The following is a 26,382-nucleotide window of genomic DNA, read 5'->3' as shown; positions in this document are numbered from 1 at the left end:
TCGGATCGATACGACATGTCGGCGATGACTAAATAATCGGTAAATGTGTTATAGATCCCATAAAAATGAAGCAGCATCGATTATGCCTTCGGACTTAACTTATAATGTGCACAATATATGGGATATGTTCGACACGAACGCTGTCGTCCGGAATAACTGATAGTCTGTAAAGCGCATAACGCCAACTATACAACTGAAGCATGCCAACCAAAACATTCCTACAACAACAAAAACACATGTGTCTTCATTGAAAACAACACCTCATCCAGACAAATAAACCATTCGCGAATAATAAACACACACACAAACCACTGAAAGAACAAAAATAAAAACAACCCCACGCTCAGATATACACAACATCCCCATCACTCGCTACCAGCGGTGCCAACTCTGACGATTTTTCGTCATTTTGACGATTTTTGATGGTAAATTTGGCCTCTGACGATTTGACGACGATTTTAAACAACTTAGTTATGAGATGACGATTTTTTAAAATGCTCGACTCAAGTGTTTCCTTTTAAGGGTTTTTATGTCGATTTGACGATTTTTCAACGTGGTGTAGTTATAAGTTGACGATTTTCATAAGATGTAATGAAGACAAGTTATTTTGGATCTCAATAATATCACAATTTATATGTAGCTTGCTCCCGGCCGTCTCCAATGTAGAAAGAAATTTCAAAGCAATTAATATAAATAAAACTAAAATTCGGAATGCCTTTGAAAATTAAACATTGCAAGGTATTCTTTTGTCTAAAAACTATTTAAAGCAAAATAATTCTGATCGCTACGAAGCCAGTTTAGTTAAATTCACTTTATTTATTTATTGATTACCGATAATAGTAATAATAATAAAAATTATACATGAGCAAGTAATAAGGATTTAAATTCGATTAGAGAATATAACATTTTTCTGTCAAGAAAATGTTGTTAAACAATGTAGTACATATGTTCACAATCAGATATATTAATTTAAATTAATTAAAAATTTATTTCAATTAATCGTCGTTTAAAAAACTGGAAACTAAAGGGTGATACGGTCAAAATTTGGTCAAGGGAAAACGCGTGTAAATCGGTGAAATCGTTTATTTAAAAAATCAAATTAAATTTCTTTTTCAAGTTCAATTAGTATAAAATTCAGGAAAAATATTCAGTTAGGCTTTCGCTTTTCCAAATCCGAATTGCCGGGCCTCACGCTTGACACCTGCCATCATATTTTGTACAGCCACCTTGTCCACCTTCTTCGCCGCAGAAAGCCAGATTGCCTTGAACTGCTGCTCGTCCTTAGCAGTTTTTTTGGTCTTCTTTAGGTTCCGCTTGACAATAGCCCAGTATTTCTCAATTGGGCGGAGCTCTGGCGTGTTGGGAGGGTTCTTGTCCTTGGGAACCACCTGCACGTTGTTGGCGGCGTACCACTCCATGGCCTTTTTACCGTAATGGCAAGATGCCAAATCCGGCCAAAACAGTACGGAACAACCGTGTTTCTTCAGGAAAGACAGCAGACGTTTATTCAAACACTCTTTCACGTAAATTTCTTGGTTGACAGTCCCGGAAGCTATGAAAATGCTGCTTTTCAAGCCACAGGTACAGATGGCTTGCCAAACCAGATATTTCTTTGTGAACTTTGACAGTTTTATGTGCTTGAAAATATCTGCTACCTTTCCCCTTCCTTTTGCCGTATAAAACTCCTGTCCCGGAAGCTGTTTGTAGTCGGCTTTGACGTAGGTTTCGTCGCCCATTACCACGCAGTCAAATTTCATCAGCATAGTCGTGTACAGCCTCCGGGATCGCGCTTTGACCGTCGTATTTTGTTTATCATCGTGATTTGGAGTCACTACCTTCTTGTAAGTCGATAGTCCGGCTCGTTTTTTGCCTCGATGCACGGTTGTAGACGATACACCCAGCTTATTTGCGGCATCTCGGATAGAGAGGTTAGGGTTTCGCTTGAAACTACCGGCAACTCTCTTTGTCGTCTCAGCGGCTTCCGGTTTTCGATTTCCCCCCGATCCAGACTTCCTGGCTGTCAACAAACGTTCCCCAAACACTTTAATTACATTTGTAACGGTTGATTTGACAACTTTTAGCGATTTTGCCAGCTTTGCGTGCTAAATCTGAACCGATTTCAACCAAATTTGGCACGTATAGCTACAATGCTAATTCTACTCCCTGTGCAAAATTTCAACCAAATTGGGGTAAAACTCTGGCTTCTGGGACCGTATTAGTCCATATGGGGCGATAGATATATATGGGAGCTATATCTAAATCTGAACCGATTTCAATAAAATTTGGCACACTTGACTATAGTACTAATTGTTCTTCTTGTGCAAAATTTTAAGCAAATTAGGGTAAAACTCTGGCTTCTGGGGTCATATAAGTCCATATCGGGCGAAATATATATATGGGAGCTATATTTAAATCTGAACCGATTTCTTCCAAAATCAATAGGGATCTATTCTGAGCCAAAACACATACTTGTGCCAAATTTGAAGTCGATTGGACTAAAACTGCGACCTAGACTTTGATTACAAAAATGTGTTCACGGACAGACGGACAGACGGACATGGCTATATCGACTCAGGAGCCCACCCTGAGCATTTTTGCCAAAGACACCATGTGTCTATCTCGTCTCCTTCTGGGTGTTGCAAACATATGCACTAACTTATAATACCCTGTTCCACAGTGTGGCTCAGGGTATAAAAATAATAATAATAATTGTCAAATAATAATATACATAAAGGATATTATTTTCTAAAAGAAAACCACATTGAAAAAAGAACACTTACCTATTTATGATTAAACTATACGCTGAGGTGTAACAAACAATTTTCCAAATTCATCTGGAGTTACTCTGAAATTGAATTATTATTTTTTACATTGAATAATAAAAATTAAATTAGATAAAACAATTTCAATATACTTTCCATTTCAGCACTTTTTTCCTAAATATTGAACATTCTTAACAACTTTTTTCTAAGCTACCGGTCATCACTTCGCCATTGTACACCTCATCGCTAAAATATTATTAACTTTCATTTAAAAGTTTTAATAAACAAACACCAATATATGTCTCAAAAAACTAAAATATTCCATACCTTTATATTCCCTTGTTACATACTTGCTAAAAAAGTGCAATAGCCCACCCCAACGCCAACTATACAACTGAAGCATGCCAAACAAAACCAAAACATTCCTACAACAACAAAAACACATGTGCTTTCATTGAAAAGACCACCTCATCCAGACAAATAAACCATTCGCGAATAATAAACACACACATACAAACCACTGAAAGAACAAAAATAAAAACAACCCCACGCTCAGATATACACAACATCCCCATCACTCGCTACCATTTCTCATTATTGCATTGCATGCTCTCACTCTCAAAAAAATTTCAAGTAACATCATCTTTACATTAAGCATATTCCACTTTGACGAGAAAGATCTCTGTACTATGCATTAGTTCACCGCATCTGTCCACAATTTACTCTAAAAACAATACTCTTAAATGCATATCAGTATAAGAACGATGAAACGTTTAACTTAAAATTAGCAAAAACGTCATGAAATGATATCTACCCATTTTTGGCGAAAATGTCTATAAATTTAATTACATGTGAACTAAAAATATTTCATTGAGAAATGTTGTACCAACTATTATTAACTATAGGAATTGCCAGTAAGAAATTGCTATCCGCTTTCAAGTTCAATTTTCGTAAAAAAATATTTTCTCATACAAAAACTCTTTATAGTAAATTACACTTATTATTTAGAAAGTATTTTACATTTCATAAGTAGTTTTATAGTATGACGAAAGAATTTTTATCTACCAGTTAAGAAAATTTTTAATGAAATTTCCATCGTATTTTGTAGGCTATGAACTAAACGATTGCTACTTAAAATTTGTAAAATTTCCTTTCGAGTAGTTAATCTTCGTTAAAGATACGAAAAATGAACTAAAATTCTGGAAAATTCTTGTAATAAATTATTGTAAAAATCTTCTTTAATTTACGAGACACTTTTTTTCTGTGTGCATGTAAAAATGTTGATGTATGTAAAATTTGGAGCATCGTTGCGTCAAAATAAAAAGATGTCTATTTTTTGTTTTTCCCTTTTTGAAAATACATGCCTACCAAATCTCCTGTCACAATGTCTCATGAATTTCGTTCTTTGTTATCACACACAGTGCAATCGAAGCATTTTGAATTATTCATGGCTACATGAATGAATCAATTGGTGTTTAAGTGTCCAGTGAATCTGCAATAAAATATTCTTAGTCTGCAAAGTAAATTTTTTGTCAATCTAGAGGAAAACAAAATGTTTTGCTATTTTTCAACAATCGTATTATTCCTACCTTTATTGACCACCACAAAAAGTTATGAGCTTTGTGATCGCAATTATTCTTCAGCAACTTGTGAAAAACTTCAACAGATTTTTACCTCAATGGATGATCAAGTGGATCCTTGCAATAATTTCTATGGCTATGCATGTAACAATTGGAATATGACCCATTCAGGAAGTTTTGATTCCATTCAGAAGATGGTGGATTATCAAACCAATCTAAATCTTATCTCTCTATTGGAAGCCATGGCCCATGAACCACCACCGTTAATGCGATTCTTTAATCTATCTCTAGTCTATTATCAAGCGTGTATTAAAAGTCAAGGTCTTAGACCAAATATAAGAGAGTATTTGAATTTGATTAAACCTGGGACAGGTCTGGAATGGCCATTATTGGAAGACGCAAGGAACGAAAACAATAGACAAGACAGTGGCAACAAATGGTCAGAGGATCGTTTCGATGTCTTCTCTTTTTTGGGTGAATTGCGCAGCTATGGGCTAAACAATGTCTTACTCGATGCCAGGCCATATTACAAAGGAAAGAAAATATTTTTCCTAGGTTCAGCATCTATTACGGAGCCATCCCCTAATTTTATAGCGATACTACAGGAATTGGGAGTTTCCCCTGAAATATCTGTGAACTATTCGGAGACCTTGCAAAGAATTCACACCGATTACAATGCCTCAAAGATAGCTGCAAGGAGTTTTCTGGTTAAGACTTATCATCATCTGCAAAAGGAATATCCCCATCTGGCCAACTATATCGATAAGACCAACTCATATAAGCCAATTCCAGATGGTATGCTAATTAAAATCGAAAAAGATTTAATGCTTCCACATCGCTACGACTTCAGTTCTGAGGAGAAACGGAATATTTGCAATTATATTATGATAAGAATGCTGCAATATTTTCAACAGGATAATGCTGGAGGCTTCTCAAAATTACATTGTATTAATGACTTGAGAAATAAAATGGATCTACCAGTTAATTTACTCTATTACGAGAATATCTATAAGCCCCAGCAAATGTATTATAATGCCGATATTCCTAAATTTTTCCAAACAATACGTGATAACATGTGGCCTACTCTAAGATCTTCAAAACGTATGAGGACAGTCCAGAACGAAACCAAAATTCTTTTAAATCAAATAACTCTCAATATGGGTAATATACCCAGAAAGTTACATGGTTCCCATATCAATAAACTTTTCAACGATATTCCAGATTTAGATGGGGAAAATTACTATCGCAACCAATTGTATTTTTTTCAACATCGCACTCGAATGGAATGGGATAACCAGTTAAAAGTCCTTACCCACAAATTATTCACCACCAATGACCAAGGCCAGAACACTGCCAGACCCTCTTATGATGAGAATCTAAAAATGATGATTTTTCCTTTGGATATTTTGCAGCCACCAATTTACCATTACTCATACGATCCAATCTTTAAATGGTCTATGTTGGGTTTCATAATAAGCGAAGTAATTTACCATCAAGTCCTAGAAGGTTTGATGAGGCCCTCTATGGCAGCCGTCGAAATGGATATGGTAGCTTTCAATGTAGCTTATCAGGCCTATCTGCAGGATCAGCAAGGATTTCGGAAAGCTAAATTTTCTGGGATATCTTGGCAACAAATGTTTTTTCTGAATTTTGCTCAGCTATTCTGTTGCCACAATAGTACTTCGCCAAGAGACCGCTTAAACAATTTAGTTCGAAATTCCGATCATTTCGCTAAGGCATTTCAATGCTAATCCTTTGAAATATTCCTAGTAAATTTTTATGTGTTAATTAGTTTTAGTTGAAATTGAAATAAATTCTTAAAGTATAAGTTGTTGATTTGTATTTTTATGTTACGTGTTAATATTTCTATGTTTAGAAATGATAAAAGAGAGAGGAGCTCTCCCCCTAAAAAATAAGTAAAAATTGTGAACGAAAGAAAAAATGCTAGAAATCATCATACTACTACAGATACCACTTTAGACATCCGATCCCTCCAAACATTCTGAGAGTCTTAGGATGATTGATCATTGGAATGACTATTTTATGACTCCGACTGATGTTCAATTATGGATTAATTATAATCATGAGTAATTGTTTACTCTTTAGATATTCAAAAACGTGACGTTCTCATTTTTATAACTCATTTTGTAGAAAATTTTCTTAATCACTCAAGATTGTAGGATGAAACTCACTAAAGAGTATATTTGTAATCATTTTTATTTCAATTTGCTGATTTTCATATGCGCGACGCTTAAAAGAATTATTAAAAAGTCATATTTATGATTGATATTATTTCCGAGTTAGTTTGCAAAAAGCGATCGTCAAACAAGCACACATAGAAGTCATTAATGACTAACTTATACGACGACAGTAGAAAAAAGCTAACGCTCATCAAACAAGCATACATGTAATTGATCAAAATCATCGTTTGTTGTTTATTTGGTTTGATAATTTGTATGTCTGAGAAATAGAATACATATTTTTTCAGTTGAATAAAATATGCTAACACAATAGGACCATATAATTTATAATACATTTTTACCATATTTTTCTTTAAGTTTTTTTTTCTTAATTCATATGTAATAATACAAAATATTAGATAATATAAAAAACTAAAAAAGAAAATATTACATGTAAAGACTTATAAACGAATTTTTCTGCGAAATGCAAAATCAATCACAAAAATGATTATTTAAAGAGTCATATATACAAATCATTTTGAGGGCACACTTTCTATATTCAGAATACTCATATTTGACTCTAAATGTATATATGGAAGGAGTGCCAAAGCAATCACAAAAATGATTATTTAAAGACTCACTGAGGAAAATCGTTTTGAGGACACACTTTCTTTATACAGAATACTCATATTTGACTCCAAAATGATATCTTATATGATTGATTTAATCAGTTGGAAGAATCATTTGTGAGTCAAATGTGAGTCATCGGTATCACATACTGGTATCAAAAGAGTGAACATGACGATACTTATTTGTATGACTGCAATGCAATGAGAACAACGGCTCTGGTGCTATTAATAGGAGGAACAGCTGAGCCGTCTCTGGAAGGGTGGGAGGCACACTAAGTATCTTCCATACTTAGGAGCCTGGGCTCGCTTTGAAACGTGGATTGTAGGCACACAGAACTCGTTGCACCAGTTAAGTAAGATATGACGACAGACTATACATGTACATGAGAGCAAGTTGAAATCGATTATACCAAGCATAGAGGATTCGGAAGAAAGTCGTATATATTTTGGAGATCTGGAAATTCGTATAAATTCTCGCAAATGGTTGAAGGCACTAGGTGAGGTGAGGTATAGTGGTAGACCGATATATCAGGTTTACTTAGACAATTCAGTCCATTGTGATACCACAATGTTGAATTTCTCTCTTATCACTGAGTGCTACCCGATTCTATGTTAAGCTCAATGACAAGGGACCTCATTTTTATAGCCGACTCCGAACGGCGTTCCACATTGCAGTGAAACCACTTAGAGAAGCTTTGAAACACTGAGAAATATCACCAGCATTACTAAGATGGGATAATCTACCGCTGGAAAACTTGTTGGTGTTTGGTCGAAGCTGGGTTCGAACCCACGACCTTGTGTATGCAAGGCAGTCATGCTAACCTTTGCACCACGGTGCAAAGCACTAGCATTGGTATTTATTAGAGGTGTGCGCGTGACACGAAATTCTCGTGACACGCGTGAATCACGTGAGTCGTGAATAAAATCTAAAGCAACAATCGTGAATGTGCGTGAATGGGTCTAAAATAAATTTGTCGTGCGTGAGTGTGCGTGAGAAATAAAATCAGTTCGTGAATGTGCTTGAATAAAATTTCTGCAAAATCACGCTCACGAAAAAATCAAGATTTAATTCATACTCGTATGTTAACTGAAATTAATTTAGCTCTCGAACTATATTCTATTTTTGAAATTTGTTACCTTTGCTGATTTCCGTTTGGAGTCACGAGTCTCGTGAATTTGTCGAGAATCGCGTTAATTCTCGTGAATCGTGCGTGCACGTGAGTCTTTGAAAGTAGTTCGTTCGTGAGCGTGTGTGAGAACTGGTTTTCATTTCGTGAATGTGCGTGAGTGGGATTGGCTATCACACGTATCGTGCGTTAGCGAGCGTGAATAAACATTTTGCTTCCTGAATTATTGCGAAGAGTTGGGGATTAGAGACCCAGTAAAAAAAATTAGAAGTTCTTCTTAAGGCAAAACTTTAAAAGCTCTTCCAAAAATGTCCTCCCAAAGATGTTCTTTATTTTAATTGCACAGGAAGTTCATTTCAGTCAATTTTTTATAACTCGCTTTTTTCAAATGGGTTAAAAACACATTGTTTCAAATGGGTTAAAAACACATTGTTTCAAATGGGTTAAAAACACATTAAAAATTAATAAAATAGTGCAAATTATTTAAATTTTGCCGAATAAAATGCTAAATCCTTTTTAGAAAAATTGTGAATTTTTGAAAATGTTTGATGCCAAACGTTCCAGATAAGCATTATAATGCATTAAAAATCATAAAAAATTTTAAAAATTATTTATTCGTCAAAATATCACCAAATTTCTTTATTCACAACCAAATCACTGGATTCGCATTACACCTTAAGAATTGATGCAAATTCAGAGCAACGTCTGTTGAAATGGTGGACATCCGTCCTATGACAAGCCCATGTTAAAATCATCGCTTCTGCGCCAATTTAGCACCACTTCCGGATCCAAAAAGAACATTTTCACTACTTTTTTGGCGACGCTTTTTTTGCTGGGGTGTTATAGAAGATGGACACCGGATGTAGCAAACCCAATTGATATGGGACGACATGATTTCTAATGGCGACGCATAGAGAGGATTTGAGGCCATTAATAGGAATCATAACAGGACATAACACACTTGGTAAGGATTGACTTAATGACTGATAATATTTGTAAATGGTATCTGGACCCGAAAGCTACGGAAGACTTCGTTTTCTGTGCCAGTGTCCAAAATTTTCATTTAGAAGAATCGCGATACTGGGTTCATTTTTTTCAGGATATTAGTGATGTACATGACTGTAATCTGAAAAATGTACTTGCCTTCATCAAGGTATCCAGATGAAATACCTTGAAAACGCTAATATCAGGGGGTCAATCCTGGCGGAGGAAGATAGATGATGAAGAAGAGAGAAACATCTATGAGGAATCACAATGGACCAATAGGGTCTATGTGGAAACCAACTCCTTTTTTACACGAAGCGAAAAAATATGATAACCCCAAACATATTTCAAGAGCAAAGTATTATTTCTGGACGGTAACATTGTCAGGAAACTGTTCTTTTCTCGACATATCAGATACATAATTTTCAGGAAAATAAAATTTGTTCGTTAAACATGCCACATGTGAGGTTATCATATTCCTTCTCTGGGAGTTCTAATTGGTGCCATTATCCTTTGTATATTGTATACATTTTAAATTCCCAACTTTACCACATAACCTTTCAACCTTTCAAAGTCAGTATTGCAAAATTTTTATTCCATGATAATAATACAAATGTCTACTCCTTACATTTTGTCTCACATTCATCCTTCGATTGGAAGTTGTTTTCATTACCGCCACATCCACCATAATAGAACTCAACACATTCTTTACTATCAGCCACATAGGAATAACGCATATGAAGTGCACTACATATGCCCGCTTCAGAAGGAGGAAATTCACATACAGCTGAATAAAAAACATTTTTAAAAAAAGGGATCCATTTCAAATTAATAGTACTACAAAAATATTATAATTGAAGTTTACCATCTTTCAGAGCCAACACCGAAGAAGCCAAAGCAAAACAGATTAATAACAATGCAATGAATTTCATACTTAGTTCTTTACTTCAACTTCGATGTGAGAATTTCAAATACTCAACAATTGAATAGGAACTTACGTTAATATAGACGTCATTTGGTTAAATTAATGGCTAATTGATTCTTCAAAACCTGGTGGTGATGGCTCTACCAGAAGTTGTTATACAGAATGTCTATATGCCAAGTGAATTTAACATTTTAAATTAATGTATGATATAGATTTAACAATCCACTCTGCTTACATAAATTATAACGGAATTGAGTTAATTTTAGTTATTTGGTTTTATAATCATTTTAGAAATATCTTTGAACCTGATATTAAAATGTACTAACATTTCCGTTTTTTTTTTTTGAGAAAAATTATGTCAAAATTAATCAATTCTCTTAAGATATTGTATAAAGCAGTGGACGCAAAACCAGAAACGGAAGTTTTCGAAAATATCAAGAACCAATGTTATCGCGCCAAATAGAATAGATTAGAAAAAACACATTTCAATAAAAAATATTCATTAAAAGTTTTAACAACGAGGACTAATTGAAATTGAAACTACTGGAAGCTTCTTGCAACTATCTTGAGGATATTTATTTATTTATTACAGAAGTTAAAACCATAATAACTTATGATATTAAATGAGATAGGTTACTGCGCGAAAACTAAAATTGTTTGTTTCTTCAAACGAAGTTTCCTTAAATCCGCTTTATGAGTGCATTACACACTGGTCTATAAATACATCTGTTTGGCTGTATGCATTACTTGTGCGCCAACGACTACAGACATATTTGTATGTTGAAGAGTATGAGAACTACATGGTCTAGTGGATAGTGTGTTGGCTTACAAAACGAATGGTCCGTGTTGGCTTACTAAACTGAAAAATATGTTTGTTTGAACTGTTTGAAAAAATTCAAAAACTGTAAAACAGTTTTTTCTTTGTGTGCAGATAATGGTTGGCTGATAAGTCCCCGGTCTGACATATAGATGGCGTCGCTAGTATTAAATGCATTACTATATTATTTTTATATAGTACCAACCTTCAAATGATTCGTGTCAAAATTTGACGAACGTAAGTCAATTAGTTTGTGAGATAGAGCGTCTATTGTGAAGCAACTTTTGTTATTGTGAAAAAAATGGGGAAAAAGGAATTTCGTGTTTTGATAAAATACTGTTTTTTGAAGGAAAAAAATACGATGGAAGCAAAAACTTGGCTTGATAATGAGTTTCCTGCCTCTGCCCCAGGTAAATCAACAATAACTGATTGGTATGCAAAATTCAAGCGTGGTGAAAGGAGCACGTTGGACGGTGAACGCGAAAGAGGTGGTTACCGACGAAAACATCAAAAAAATCCACAAAATTATTTTGAATGACCGTAAAATGAAGTTGATCGAGATAGCACACGCAAAAAAATAATTCTTTCCTCCCAAACGAAATTTTAGACAAACAAGGTTCGTTTCTCATTTGCTTTTCGTTGAAAGGAAGTGTATTTGGAAGAAAAGCATATTTTTTTTGTGATAAACGTTTATTCTTTTCCAGGATGTAAAAACAATTTCATAAAGACTAACTCAAAAAAAAATTTTTTCTGGCTAATTGCATTTTCCCTCACATCTTTCCCACTTCCACGAAGTTTTTTAGTTCTTAGCACCTTTTTCTGTAACACAAACAATGTAGAAGAAATTATACGATTTTATAAATTTTAAAATTTTTTTTTACCTTTCGCCTGGACGGAGAATCGAACCGCGGACCATGCAATTTGTAAGCCAACACACTATCCACTGAGCCATGTAGCCATTATTGTCATCAATAGACAATTACCCATATAACTAAGTTATATTTATATAGCATAGCTTGCGGCGCCCACGAGCCGATTAAACAAAGTTTATTTAACAGAAAAATACATTTAGTTGGGCACCGTGGAGCAGTGGTTGCTACGTCTGACTTGCATGCCAAGGGTCGTGGGTTCGATCCCTGCTTCGACGAAAGTTTTTTTTTTACATATATTCCAGATATGATCGGAAGATTCCGAAAAATTTTCAACTTTACATTCTACTATATTAAATTTTTACTATGAACTGTAAAATGTGTCTTATTAAAGACCTAAATTTAGAAAAGAACAGTGTTTGATATAAAATTTTGTAACAAAAGATTTTTTTTGGTGATAAAAGTGTATACTTTTCGAAGCAATTCAAAAAACTCTAACAAAAGAAAAACGTTTTCGGTACACGTTTTCCAAACGTTTTTTTTCTTTGCGTGCAGAGGCCTTAAAGATATCAAAGGAACGTGTTGGTCATATCATTCATCAATATTTGGATATACGGAAACTCTGTGCAAAATGGGTGCCGCGCGAGCTCACATTTGACCAAAAACAACAACGTGTTGATTCTGATTCCGAGCGGTGTTTGCAGCTGTTAACTCATACACCCGAGTTTTTCCGTCGATATGCGACAATGGATGAAACATGGCTTCATCACTACACTCCTGAGTCCAATCGACAGTCGGCTGAGTGAACAGCGACCGGTGAACCGTCTTCGAAGCGTGGAAAGACTCAAAAGTTCGCTGGCAAAGTAATGGCCTCTGTTTTTTGGGATGCTCATGGAATAATTTTTATCGATTATCTTGAGAAGGGAAAAACCATCAACAGTGACTATTATATGGCGTTATTGGAGCGTTTGAAGGTCGACATCGCGTCAAAACGGCCCCATATGAAGAAGAAAAAAGTGTTGTTCCACCAAGACAACGCACCGTGCCACAAGTCATTGACAACGATGGCAAAAAGTCATGAATTGGGCTTCGAATTGCTTCCCCACCCACCGAATTCTCCAGATCTGGCCCCCAGCGACTTTTTCTTGTTCTCAGACCTCAAATGGATGCTCGCAGGGAAAAAATTTGGCTGCAATGAAGATGTGATCGCCGAAACTGAGGCCTATTTTAAGACAAAACCGAACGAGTACTACCAAAATGGTATCAAAAAATTGGAAGGTCGTTATAATCGTTGTATCGCTCTTGAAGGGAACTATGTTGAATAATAACAAGTATATACAGCACTAAGTTCGGCCGGGCCGAATCTTAAATACCCACCACCATGAACCAAATATTAGGGTTTCCTTCGAAATTTCAGGAGGGCTTGAGGACTTGAGGACACTTCCCGAAGATAAATTTAAAGATTTCACCTATGAGGACTATATCAGATTCTGGATTTATAAGAACCATTTTTGTTTGAGTTTTAGAGGAATCATTAACATCTCTTGTAAGTGTGCAAGAAAATTATAAAATAACGTCTTAATTTGAAATCTTAAATCTGTGGAAGTAAAATCTGGAAATTTTACATTGAGTTTCAAGCAATGTTCATGATCAGTGCGCCTTCTACACCGTCAAGAAGTGAAGTCGGTCTATATGGAGGCATTATCAAATGGACCGATAAAAACTTAATCCGATACACGTTTTTGTGAGCCTAAAATATCAGAATATTTACAAATTCAGGCAAATCAGATAAAAACTACGGTTTCTAGAAACCCAAGGAGTTAAATCGGGAGATCGTTCTTATGGGGGCTATACTAAAATATGGACCGATACTCACCGTTTTCGGCACACCCGAAAATACCTCTAGATTTCCAATTTCAGGCAAATAGGATAAAAACTTCGGATTCTAGAAGCCCAAGAAGTAAAATCGGGAAATCGGTCTATATGGGGGCTATACCAAAATATGGACCGATACTCACCATTTTCGGCACACCTCTTTATGACCCGAAAATACCTCTAGATTTCAAATTTCAGGCAAATTGGATAAAAACTGCGATTTCTATAAGCCCAAGACCCCAAATCGGGAGGTCGTTTTATATGGGGACCATACCAAAACATGGACCGATACTCACAATTTTTGGCACACGTATTTGTGGTCCTACAATACCTCTAGATTTCCAATTTCAAGTAAATTGAATAAAAACTGCGGTTTCTATAAGCCCAAGAAGTAAAATCGGGAGATCGGTCTATATGGGGGCTATACCAAAACATGGACCGATACTCACCATTTTTGGCACACCTCTTTATGGTCATAAAATACCTCTAGATTTCTAATTTCAGGCAAATTGGATAAAAACTACGATTTCTATAAGCCCAAGACCCCAAATCGGGAGGTCGGTATATATGGGGACTATATACAAATCTGGACCGATATAGCCCATCTTCGAACTTGACCTGCCTGCAGACAAAAGACGAGTTTGTGCAAAATTTCAGCACGATTGCTTCATTATTGAAGACTGTAGCGTGATTACAACAGACAGACAGACGGACGGACAGACGGACGGACAGACGGACATCGTTATATCGTCTTAGAATTTCTCCCTGATCAAGAATATATATACTTTATATAGTCGGAAATCGATATTTCGATGTGTTACAAACGGAATGACAAACTTATTATACCCCCATCACCATTCTATGGTGGTGGGTATAGAAAAGAATTTTGACAAAAAATGTGTGTTTTCTTTGTTAGACCGGGGACTTATCCATATCGATATGGTCAAAGTCATCTAAAAATTGCTAGTAAATTAATTTAAAATTTTCCGTTACCAGGACCATACACCGAAAGAAGAATTTTCTTCTAAGAGGAACGAGATTTTATACAAAGGAATTTTGGCGATAAAACGTTTATTTTAAGTAAACAAAAAAATGCTGCATCGTTTATCATAAATTGGTTTATAAAGTATAAATTCGATTGTCTAAAATTTCGACCCAGAGGAAAGTATTTTTTTTCTTTGGGTGTAATATCAAACAATTTTGTTGACAATTTTAAGTCATAACACCTAAAACTCTTTCAAATGACTTTCTCTGATGGCTACGCATCGCTATGTAATCTGACATTTATGTGCTTTCTTCCGGATATAATAAATTTGGTATCAAATACATTTTTGAATATTTAAAAAAATTTTAAATTTAAGAGGGCATATTAATGAATTACATTAAAATGTTATAAAATTCGATGAACAAACAGCATCTATAAATATACACTGTTAGTTCGGAGATCAGCTTTTGTTTAAGTTTGAGCGTTGGTAAGAGTGGCTACATAGAGCTCAAAATGAAAGTTTGTTCATTTTTATTGATCATTTTTGTTTTAGTCGTATCTTCAATGGGTCTCAAGGATCGTAAGTTAAGATCGTCTAAAATGAAATCAAGATAGATCATATATTTTATAATTGTATCCAATTCATGGTTTCCTCTAAAAATTTTTTTGTAAGTGTTTTAAATGAAGAAGTTTTTTCCTTTCCAGCTATTTGCGGATTACCCACAAAAATTGGACAATGTCGTGCCAGTAAGCCCCGATTTACGTATGATGCGGATACCAATAAATGTGTCAGATTCACTTATGGCGGTTGCCAAGGAAATGAAAATAATTTCACCTCTAAGAAAGAATGTGAAGCGAAATGCAAAGAATGAAATAGTTTTAAAATTTAAAGCAAAATAAAAGTAATCTTTAAATCTACTTTAAATCATACGCAGAAATGACCAACATAAACATGGCAAATGACATAGAACATGGGGAAAAAAACAAACTATGACTTGAACTCTTTTTATGTTATAAACCCTTTTTTATTCATAAAATAAAACTTATGGAAATATTTGGTTTTAATTGTATTATTCCTGCACCACACTGTGGAACATGGTATTAAAAATTAGTGCATATGTTTGCAACACCCAGAAGGAGACGAGATAGACACATGGTGTCTTTGGCAAAAATGCTCAGGGTGGGCTCCTGAGTCGATATAGCCATGTCCGTCTGTCCATGAACACATTTTTGTAATCAAAGTCTAGGTCGCAGTTTTAGTCCAATCGACTTCAAATTTGGCACAAGTATGTGTTTTGGCTCAGAATAGAACTCTATTGATTTTGGAAGAAATCGGTTCACATTTAGATATAGCTACAATATATATATTTCGCCCGATATGGACTTATATGACCCCAAAAGCCAGAGTTTTACCATAATTTGCTTAAAATTTTGCACAAGAAGAACAATTAGTACCATAGTCACGTGTGCCAAATTTTATTGAAATCGGTTCAGATTTAGATATAGCTCCCATATATATCTTTCGCCCGATATGGACTAATACGGACCCAGAAGCCAGAGTTTTATCCCAATTTGGTTGAAATTTTGCACTAGGAGTACAATTAGTAGTGTAGTCAAGTGTGCCACATTTTATTGAAATCGGTCCAGATTTAGATATAGCTCCCATATATATCGTTCGCCCGATTTACACTCATATGACCACAGTGGCCAATCTTTTACTCCGCTTTAATTGAAATTTTGCACAGGGAGTAGAATTAGCATTGTAGCTATGCGTGCCAAATTTGGTTGAAATCGGTTCAGATTTAGTTATATTTCCCATATATAGCTTTCGCCCGATTTACACTCATATGACCACAGAGGCCAATTTTTAACACCGATTTAGTTGAAATTTTGCATAGGGAGTAGAATTAGCATTTTAGCTAGCTTGCCAAATTTGGTTGAAATCGGTTCAGATTTAGATATAGCTCCCATATATATGTTTCTCTGATTTCGACAAAAATGGTCAAAATACCAACATTTTTCTTGTAAAATCGCCACTGCTTAGTCGAAAAGTTGTAAAAATGACTCTAATTTTCCTAAACTTCTAATACATATATATCGAGCGATAAATCATAAAAAAACTTTTGCGAAGTTTCCTTAAAATTGCTTCAGATTTAAATGTTTCCCATATTTTTTTACTAACATTGTGTTCCACCCTAGTGCATTAGCCGACTTAAATTTTGAGTCTATAGATTTTGTAGAAGTCTATCAAATTCTGTCCAGATCGAGTGATATTTAAATGTAAGTATTTGGGACAAACCTTTATATATACACGCTCACAAAAAATCGCTTCTGTAACATATACTCCCAAACATATTTTGCTTCAAGCATATACATTTTTGGATATTGCCCAAACATTTATATGTTTGATCTCTTCCAATATATAATATGTTTGAAAGCATATTGGTCTAAACAATATATGTTTGGGTAGTCTAAGTTCCAAACATTTTGTATTTTTGCATCCAAATTCAATAATGTTGTCTTCTAAAAAACAATATGTTATTATGTGAACATATAATATGTTTGGAAGCATTTTGCACCCAAAAATATTATATGGACCACTTTCTCCCAAACAATATTGTGCTCAAAATTTTATTTATTTATTTATTTATATATTTACAATCATAATGAATTATGAAAATAAACAGGTAATATAGGTGCTAACAACATAGGTTTTCGAACTGAATGCTCAAAATCTTGTTTCTGCCTAATTGTATATTCCCCCACATCTTTCTCACTTCCACGAGATTTTTTAGTTATTAGCACCTTTTTCTGTAATACAAACATTTTAGAAGAAATTATTCAATTTTATGATTTTTTTATTTTAATTTTACCTTTTGCCGGACGGGGATTCGAACAGCGGACCACACAGTTTGTAAGGATTAAAGAAGTAGCTGATCAATTGCCCAAGGAAAAATAAAATGTTAATTTTGTAATAACAAGCAACAACCACCAACTTAATTCAATATCGCTCCCTGTTAAATAGCGCTCCAAGCTACTAAACACATATATGTTTACAGGCTATTTCTAAATTAATATATGTTTGCATCCAAGCATATTATATTTACAAACATTTTATGTCCCAAACATAATATGTTCTAACATATTAACATATATGTCCCAAACATGTTATGCTAGTTTATGAACATTATATGCTTGCACTCAAAAATATTGTGTTTAAAAATTTGTTTTCCAAACATATAATGTTTATAGCCAAACATATGAAAAACAGTCTTTTTCATCCGTGTAGCACCCAACACATTTGACGGATGTGATATCGAAAATTTAGATCTACAAAATGGTGCAGGGTATAATATAGTCGGCCCCGCCCGACTTTAGACTTTCCTTACTTTTTTTACTAACATTGTGTTCCACCCTAGTGCATTATACTTAAATTTTGAGTCTATAGATTTTGTAGAAGACTATCAAATTCTGTCCAGATCGAGTGATATTTAAATGTATGTATTTTGGACAAACCTTTATATATAGGCCCCAACACATTTGACGGATGTGATATGGTATCGAAAATTTAGATCTACAAAGTGGTGCTGGGTATAATATACAAATAATTTCAATATAAACGAAGACGAATAAAGCAGACGAACATGTTTATACGATTTCCAAGAACAGTAAGACAGATATAATTTCTTAAATGGTAAGAAAGGAAAGAAATTTCTGATCACCAAAGTGTTCCATTGAAACAATTTTTTTTTCTTTAAAAGCAAATAAGAAAGTTTAGAGACAATCTTTGAATTCATAAAATCGGGTTTATTTTCTCAAAAAAAAATACTTATAAGAAATGGGAATTTCGTTTATCTAATTTTTTTCCTGAAGACAGTATTTCTTCCACGGGTGTTGTTAAAAAAATACCAGGTCATCACATTTTCCTTCTTTTTACAACGCATACTAGTAGAAAAAAAAAACAAAAAAATGTGTTTCTCCGAAAAATACAAACTTCCAACTTAAAAAAAGAAAATTATTACAACTAATTGTATTTTTAACCGTCCTTTTTATTTGCAATAAAAATTTACTTCAGCACTAAGCAATGCCTCACATCATAATTTGAGTCTTTCGAAATCTTACAAAACATTCTTGATAGAAAAATAAATTAGAATAAAAATCTACTTTTTAAAATTTCCAGTTACTACTTTAGGATTCTATTATTCGAAAAAAGTGTTCCTTAGTGTCTTTACAAAAACGGCTGATTTTCATATCCTACTTAACATATATTTATTAATGTCCGCACGGACGAAAAAGACCGTGTTACATATGTTTAAGTGCAAGCATATAATGTTCATAAACTAGTATAACTTCTTTGGGACATATATGTTAATATGTAAGAACATGTTAACAGGTTGGCTGATAAGTCCCCGGTCTGACACATAGATGGCGTCGCTAGTATTAAATGCATATTATTTTTATATAGTACCAACCTTCAAATGATTCGTGTCAAAATTTGACGTCTGAAGGGAAAAAATACGGTTGAAGCAGAAACTTGGCTTGATAATAAGTTTCCGGACTCTGCCCCAGGGAAATCAACAATAATTGATTGGTATGCAAAATTCAAGCGTGGTGAAATGAGCACGTTGGACGGTGAACGCAGTGGACGCCCGAAAGAGGTGGTTACCGACGAAAAAATCCACAAAATGATTTTGAATGGCCGTAAAATTAAGTTGATCGAGATAGCAGAGGCCTTAAAGATATCAAAGGAACGTGTTGGTCATATCATTCAATATGGGTGCCGCGCGAACTCACATTTGACCAAAAACAACAACGTGTTGATGATTCTGAGCGGTGTTTGCAGCTGTTGACTCGTAATACACCCGAGTTTTTCCGTCGATATGTGACAATGGATGAAACATGGCTCCATCACTTCACTCCTGAGTCCAATCGACAGTCGGCTGAGTGGACAGCGACCGGTGAACCGGTGAACCGCTGGCAAAGTAATGGCCTCTGTTTTTTGGGATGCGCATGGAATAATTTTTATCGATTATCTTGAGAAGGGAAAACCATCAACAGTGACTATTATATGGCGTTATTAGAGCATTTGAAGGTCGAAATCGCGGCAAAACGGCCCCATATGAAGAAGAAAAAAGTGTTGTTCCACCAAGACAACGCACCGTGCCACAAGTCATTGATAACGATGGCAAAGATTCATGAATTGGGCTTCGAATTGCTTCCCCACCCACCGTATTCTCCAGAGCGACTTTTTCTTGTTCTCAGACCTCAAAAGGATGCTCGCAGGGAAAGAATTTGGCTGCAATGAAGAGGTGATCGCCGAAACTGAGGCCTATTTTGAGGAAAAACCGAAGCAGTACTACCAAACTGGTATCAAAAAATTGGAAGGTCGTGTAATCGTTGTATCGCTCTTGAAGGGAAAACGAATTTTGACAAAAAAATGTGTTTTTCTTTGTTAGACCGGGGACTTATAAGCCAACCTGTTATGTCTCTGGATTCAAATATATATTATTTTAGAAATTTGGTATAAACATATATGTATTTAGAAACGTCAGAGAGAGAGAGAGAGAGAGCGAGAGAAAATAGAAAAAAAGATCGGAGAAAAGCCATATTATTTGCCATTTCTTCGTCGACAATTGACTGATTAATAAATGACGCAGTCTTAAAGGAATATGAAAAATGCAACAAAATTACTTCTGTAACATATACTCCCAAACAAATTCTGCTTCATGTATATATATTTTCAGGATTGATCCAAACAAAATATTGTTTGTATTATTCAAACATATTATGTTTCACCTTAGGCCCAGGTGGAAAAAAAAAAAACTTTTAATGAAATTTTCTTTGTGTGTACATATTTTTAATAGGATGACATAAAAACATCAAATTTTACATAGGGAAAACTAGGGATTTTTATTCTTTGCACTTGGATTCACATTCTTCCTTGCTGTTGAAACGATTATCATTGCCTCCACAACCGCCATAAGCAAAAGACAAACACTCTTTGGAGTCTTGATCATAAGACCACGAGGGTATAAGAGCACGACATTGTCTGAGTCCATCACCATCCTTGGAATGGGGTAAACCACAAATAGCTAAAGGAAATAGATTTTAAAATTTTCAAATCTCTCGAAATATTCATAAAACTTCTTACGATCCTTCAATGTCAAGACAGAACCAACCATAACAAATATGGCCATTATTAAAATCAAATATTTCATTTTGATAGGCAATGTACAATTGTCACCAAGTTTTAATGCAAACTGAAATAATTCAAAGCAATCGTCTAATATTTATTCTAATGCAAATTAACTGCAATGAAATTAGAGTTCACAATCATTTATTTTATGTTTTATTTTGTAATTAGCCACAGCTTTTTTTAAAAAAAAAAAGAAATACTTGAAGACCATCAAAACTTAATGATATGCCAGATCCATGCTAGATTTTTTTAATTTGTTGTTTAATTGATAACTTGAGAAACTGGTTACTCTCTTTTTGTATTTCAATTTTTACACCCTCCATCAACAGACACCAATAAGTGTATCAATTAGTTATGAAATATTGATTTTTAGGTACACTCAAAAAAAGTTTACTTGGATCCAAAAATTTTGACCTTCCTTTAAGGATTTTGGTATTGATTCCGAGCCAAAGATGCGGCTTCTTTAAATAAAGACAATTTTAGGGATCTCCCTGGCTTTAAATCTAGGATCGATGAAATTAAAATTTGATACAGATCTCATTCATCGAATTTTTATTCTCTGTTTGCGATATATTAATAAAGGTATTCATGTACAAACAAACTCCAGTTGCAAAATCCAAATTATGCCAAGTACTTCAAAGTAAAAACTCATTTCTTAATGCTAAAAAAACATTAAACCAAAGATGCAAATCCTTAAAATAAGTCTCAGCCTACATTTGAAGCATTTTTATCTTAAATTTAAATATTCAATATGTCAGTTGAGTTAAAGACGATTTCTTTAAATTAAAAATGTTTTTCTTTATTTTAAGGAATATTGGCCTTACTTCAAAGAGCTACAACTTCAACAGAGGGACGCAAAATTTCAAGATTTGGGTCCTAAATTTAATGAAATAATTTTTGAAGCAAGGATTATAAACTTTCTTTTAATTAAAATTTCATTATTTTAAGAATTTTGTCCTTAGCATTGCGTAAATTTCGAGTCATAAAATTTAAGTTGCATAATCTTCCATATTAGGTCAATATTTTTTTCAGTGTAGATATTCTTGATCAGGTCAAAAACTTAATGGATCCACAACACAGTTGGATTGGTGCTTTCTACACAGACAAAAAAGAGTGTTTTTCATATGTTTCAATATGTGTCAATGACTCCAATTTAAACACAACAAAAATGTTAATGAAATTTTCTTGGTACCATCCATTCTTTTACTTGCACCATACTCTCTAGGTCTCTCTTTCTAAACACACATATTTTTATATGCTATTTCTAAATTAATATATATTTGCATCAAAGCATATTATATTTACAAAATTTTTATGTCTCAAACATATTAACATATATGTCCCAAACATGCTGGTGACATTTCTGAGGGTTTCAAAGCCTCTCTAAGTGGTTTCACTGCAATGTGGAACGCCGTTCGGACTCGGCTATAAAAAGGAGGTCCCTTGTCATTGAGCTTAACATGGAATCGAACAGCACTCAGTGATAAGAGAGATGTTCACCCATGTGGTATCACAATGGACTGAATAGTCTAAGTGAGCCTGATACATAGGGCTGCCACCTACAGAGATGGTCTGTATCAAACTTTTTTAGGTTTGCGACTGTCGCAAAGTTGTAAACGTCGTAAACGTCACATACGCGTCGTATATGTAGAAAAAGTAACAAAAGTCGCTAACTGAAAATACTTTAGTCGCGTCGGCTAGGCAGCGAATTCGATGATATCCAAGACGATGGTAGGTGCAAAGAAGTTTCAATTCTTAGGAATGTTCACAATTTTCGGTTTTAGTCCCCACATTTTCCCTATTGCTTTTTGCACGAGTACAGGGTAACCGTGGATTTCCTCGTCCTTTCTTAGCTTTAAGTTCAGTCTCCTGTCCAATATAACTCCAAGGTATTTTACACACACACTAACGGGAATTTCGATACCACCTAAGAAAATAGGCTTGACCATGTGAAAACTTTCACAAATTTCTGCAGAAACTCACAGCAAATGCTGTCAAACTAAATTAAAAAATGTTCAGGATTTCTTCTATTCAAAATTTGGTTTTCTACAGTAGGTTTACGACTTTTGCGACATACGTATTATACCGTCGCAAACGGATGTCGCAAAAGTCACAGTTTGTGACAGGCCAACCCTGGCCACCTAACCATGTCCGAAACATGTTATAATAGTTTATGAACATTATATGATTGCACTTAAAAATATTGTGTTAACAATTTTGAGTTCCAAACATATAATTTTTACACCCAAACATATGAAAAACAGTCTCTTTCGTCGATGTAAGTGCTCAATAAAGGTCTGCACAAGTATGCTTGAAAGCGATTTCAAATGGCTTGAATTTTTATAGAACATTCAAAACATCAGCGCTTCGCAAAACAAACCGAACAAATACATCGTTCGACGGCAGCATGGCTTGAAAACACAAGCACAACAAAAGGCAATTGAAACCAAAGCAAGCATAACAAATATCAAATACATGTTGCATAGAACATGTTGCTACATGGGTTATAAATGTTTTGCGTGGGTTATGCATGTTCTACAGAACCTCAAGCAGCACAGCACATTGGTGTGATTTAATTTTGTTTATTTCTAGAGTCGAACTTTTAGGATTAAAAATGAAAATAAATTACGTTGACTTTCAATTTTAATCTATTTAATTTATTTTATATATAAACAGGCGGTACTATGCTTCTGTTTCACAAAACCACAAATAAAACTGCAAAAATAATATAAACTTACGAACTTATTTGGAAAATATAATATAGCTTGAAAGAAAATGGCATCACAAAATAAATGGTAAACTTAGTACCGCCTTTAATGAAAAAAAACTTACGTTCGGGGAATCCATTGCTTGCAAAATTTTCCTTGCACACACACACACACACAGTTCAATGACTACGCACCAACTGTCCCAGCATTTAATTTTTTTGCTTTCAGCTCTTTTAGAAGATGTTTCAAGCATAACAAAATGTTGCAAACACTTCAGAACATGCATACAGGTTCTATAATGCTTGCAACTTTGATGCTTGGTTTCGAATAGAACCTTCAAAACATCGTTCGTTTGCAACCAAATATGGGTAGGTCATGTTCTGATATTTGTTTTATTTGATGTTTGAATGTTTTGCTTATAGCTATGTTTTGAAGGTTCTATTCATGTTGCAGAACATTTTGAAATTTGAAAATTCAAATATGCTTGTGCAGACCTTTAGTGCTCAAGTAATAGAAAATTAGGCCACCGTCCTCCCGAAATGATTGCAGAAAAATCCAGAACATATTATCAGTACAACAGAGAGTATTAAGAAAACAAGAGGACGAACATTTCTCTTCTACAAAAACAACAAATGTCAACCGTATAGATGTCGCACAATGCCTGCAGCTTTGGTATAACCGACGTTGCAGCACCCTCACAAAAAATCGCTTCTGTAACATATACTCCCAAACATATTTTGCTTCAAGCATATACATTTTTGGGTATTGCCCAAACATTTATATGTTTGATCTCTTCCAATATATAATATGTTTGAACGCATATTGGTCTAAACAATATATGTTTGGGTAGTCTAAGTTCCAAACATTTTGTATTTTTGCATCCAAATTCAATAATGTTGTCTTCTAAAAAACAATATGTTATTATGTGAACATATAATATGTTTGGAAGCATTTTGCACCCAAAAATATTATATGCTTAACAAAATCTCCCAAACAATATTGTGCTCAAAATTTTATTTATTTATTTATATATTTACAATCATAATGAATTATGAAAATAAACAGGTAATATAGGTGCTAACAACATAGGTTTTTGACCTGAATGCTCAAAATTTTGTTTCTGCCTAATTGTATATTCCCCCACATCTTTCTCACTTCCACGAGATTTTTTAGTCCTTAGCACCTTTTTCTGTAATACAAACATTGTAGAAGAAATTATTCAATTTTATGATTTTTATTTTATTTTAATTTTACCTTTTGCCGGACGGGGATTCGAACAGCGGACCACACAGTTTTGTAAGGATCAAAGAAGGTTAGGTTAGGTTAGGTTATCAAAGAAGTAACTGATCAATTGCCCAAGGAAAAATAAAATGTTAATTTTGTAATAACAAGCAACCACCAACTTAATTCAATATCGCTCCCTGTTAAATAGCGCTCCAAGCTACTAAACACATATATGTTTATAGGCTATTTCTAAATTAATATATGTTTGCATCCAAGAATATTATATTTACAAACATTTTATGTCCCAAACATAATATGTTCTAACATATTAACATATATGTCCCAAACATGTTATGGTAGTTTATGAACATTATATGCTTGCACTCAAAAATATTGTGTTTAAAAATTTGTGTTCCAAACATATAATGTTTATAGCCAAACATATGAAAAACAGTCTTTTTCATCCGTGAGTCGAAGCGCTGTTTTGATAAATTCTTTATTAAGACATCGGCAGTAATAATTTCAAATTGTCTGCCAAAAAATTTAATAGAATGAAAAGATTTATATAAAAGAACATTTGTTACTACAAAGTAATTTCTAAATCCTATTTTTCTTACGTTTCATAAGGCCGGCTGAGAACTGAACTGGGTGACGCGGACGCAAACTGTACGATATTTGAGAGAAGCGCCGACATTAGATTAATTTCCTCATGACTACCACCTACTGTCGCAGTTTCGCTTGACAGTTTCGTTCTCTTGTTTTCTTAATACTCTCTGAGTGCAATCACGTCTGTGTTGCCAGATTGTATTTCGATAAAGTGGAATTTCCTAGATGCACAATTCCAATTTATTGTGATTATTACTATTTGAGCACTTCATAAATTAAAAATATATGATTTCAATTGTTTTCTTTGAGTGTTTTTTAAAAGGTGATGCAAGTGTTGTGCATTTTTGGGCATGTCCTGGATAAACGAGTACTCTGTTTTCTTTAGTTCTAATTTAATTCAATTATGTATTCTCTCCGAAAGAAAAAGTAGCGAAAATGTGCTTTTTGGATCCGGAAGTGGTGCAAAATTGGCGCAGAAGCGATAAATTTAACACACCGCAAAAAAGTGAACTGTTTTATAGGAAGAATGAACTACCTCGCACGAAAATTTAACTAAATTTTACCCCACATTTTAAGATTTCCACAAAGCGTTGTTAAAACCAGGAAATTTTAATGCCCTGTTGTACTTTTTAACTGCAGTTCACGAAATTACATCATCTCATAGAAGAAAAAATTAACTAAAAGTAAAAAAGAAAATCATTGTCCCCAAATCATGACCATTTTAACCATACAGTAGTTCATTCTTACTATTTTTGGGAATCGTACGAAAATCTTCTTTTGCTTTAGTTCATATTGAACATATGTGTACGGTCATTGAACGTTATACTCATGTTTAGTTCATAAAATTTTTGAGACATAATTAAAAAAAAAAGTAAGATTTCATTAAGCTGTGGAAAATTTCGATAAAATTTAACT

At 34.2% G+C, this 26,382-nt stretch overlaps 2 protein-coding genes across 2 annotated transcripts; one reads left to right on the top strand and one right to left on the bottom strand.

The window, feature by feature from the left end:
• Positions 1-4,314: 4,314 nt before the first annotated feature.
• On the top strand, positions 4,315-6,093 carry LOC142225322 (uncharacterized). The gene has a single exon (XM_075295096.1). It carries the CDS (start codon positions 4,315-4,317, stop codon positions 6,091-6,093), a length of 1,779 nt encoding a protein of 592 aa, XP_075151211.1.
• A 14,475-nt stretch (positions 6,094-20,568) lies between these two features.
• Positions 20,569-21,019, bottom strand: LOC142225372 (male accessory gland serine protease inhibitor-like). Its single transcript, XM_075295135.1, has 2 exons — positions 20,885-21,019; positions 20,569-20,825 (listed from the first exon to the last, which is right to left on the bottom strand). Exons 1-2 carry the CDS (start codon positions 20,949-20,951, stop codon positions 20,644-20,646), a joined length of 249 nt encoding a protein of 82 aa, XP_075151250.1. The 5' UTR covers positions 20,952-21,019; the 3' UTR covers positions 20,569-20,643.
• Between the last annotated feature and the right edge of the window lie 5,363 nt (positions 21,020-26,382).

Source organism: Haematobia irritans, chromosome 2 (genome assembly GCF_050003625.1).
Source record: "Haematobia irritans isolate KBUSLIRL chromosome 2, ASM5000362v1, whole genome shotgun sequence".
Taxonomy (NCBI): Eukaryota; Metazoa; Arthropoda; class Insecta; order Diptera; family Muscidae; genus Haematobia; species Haematobia irritans.
The sequence above is the reverse complement of the archived record's forward strand: the minus strand, read 5'-3'. Positions and strand labels throughout refer to the sequence as shown.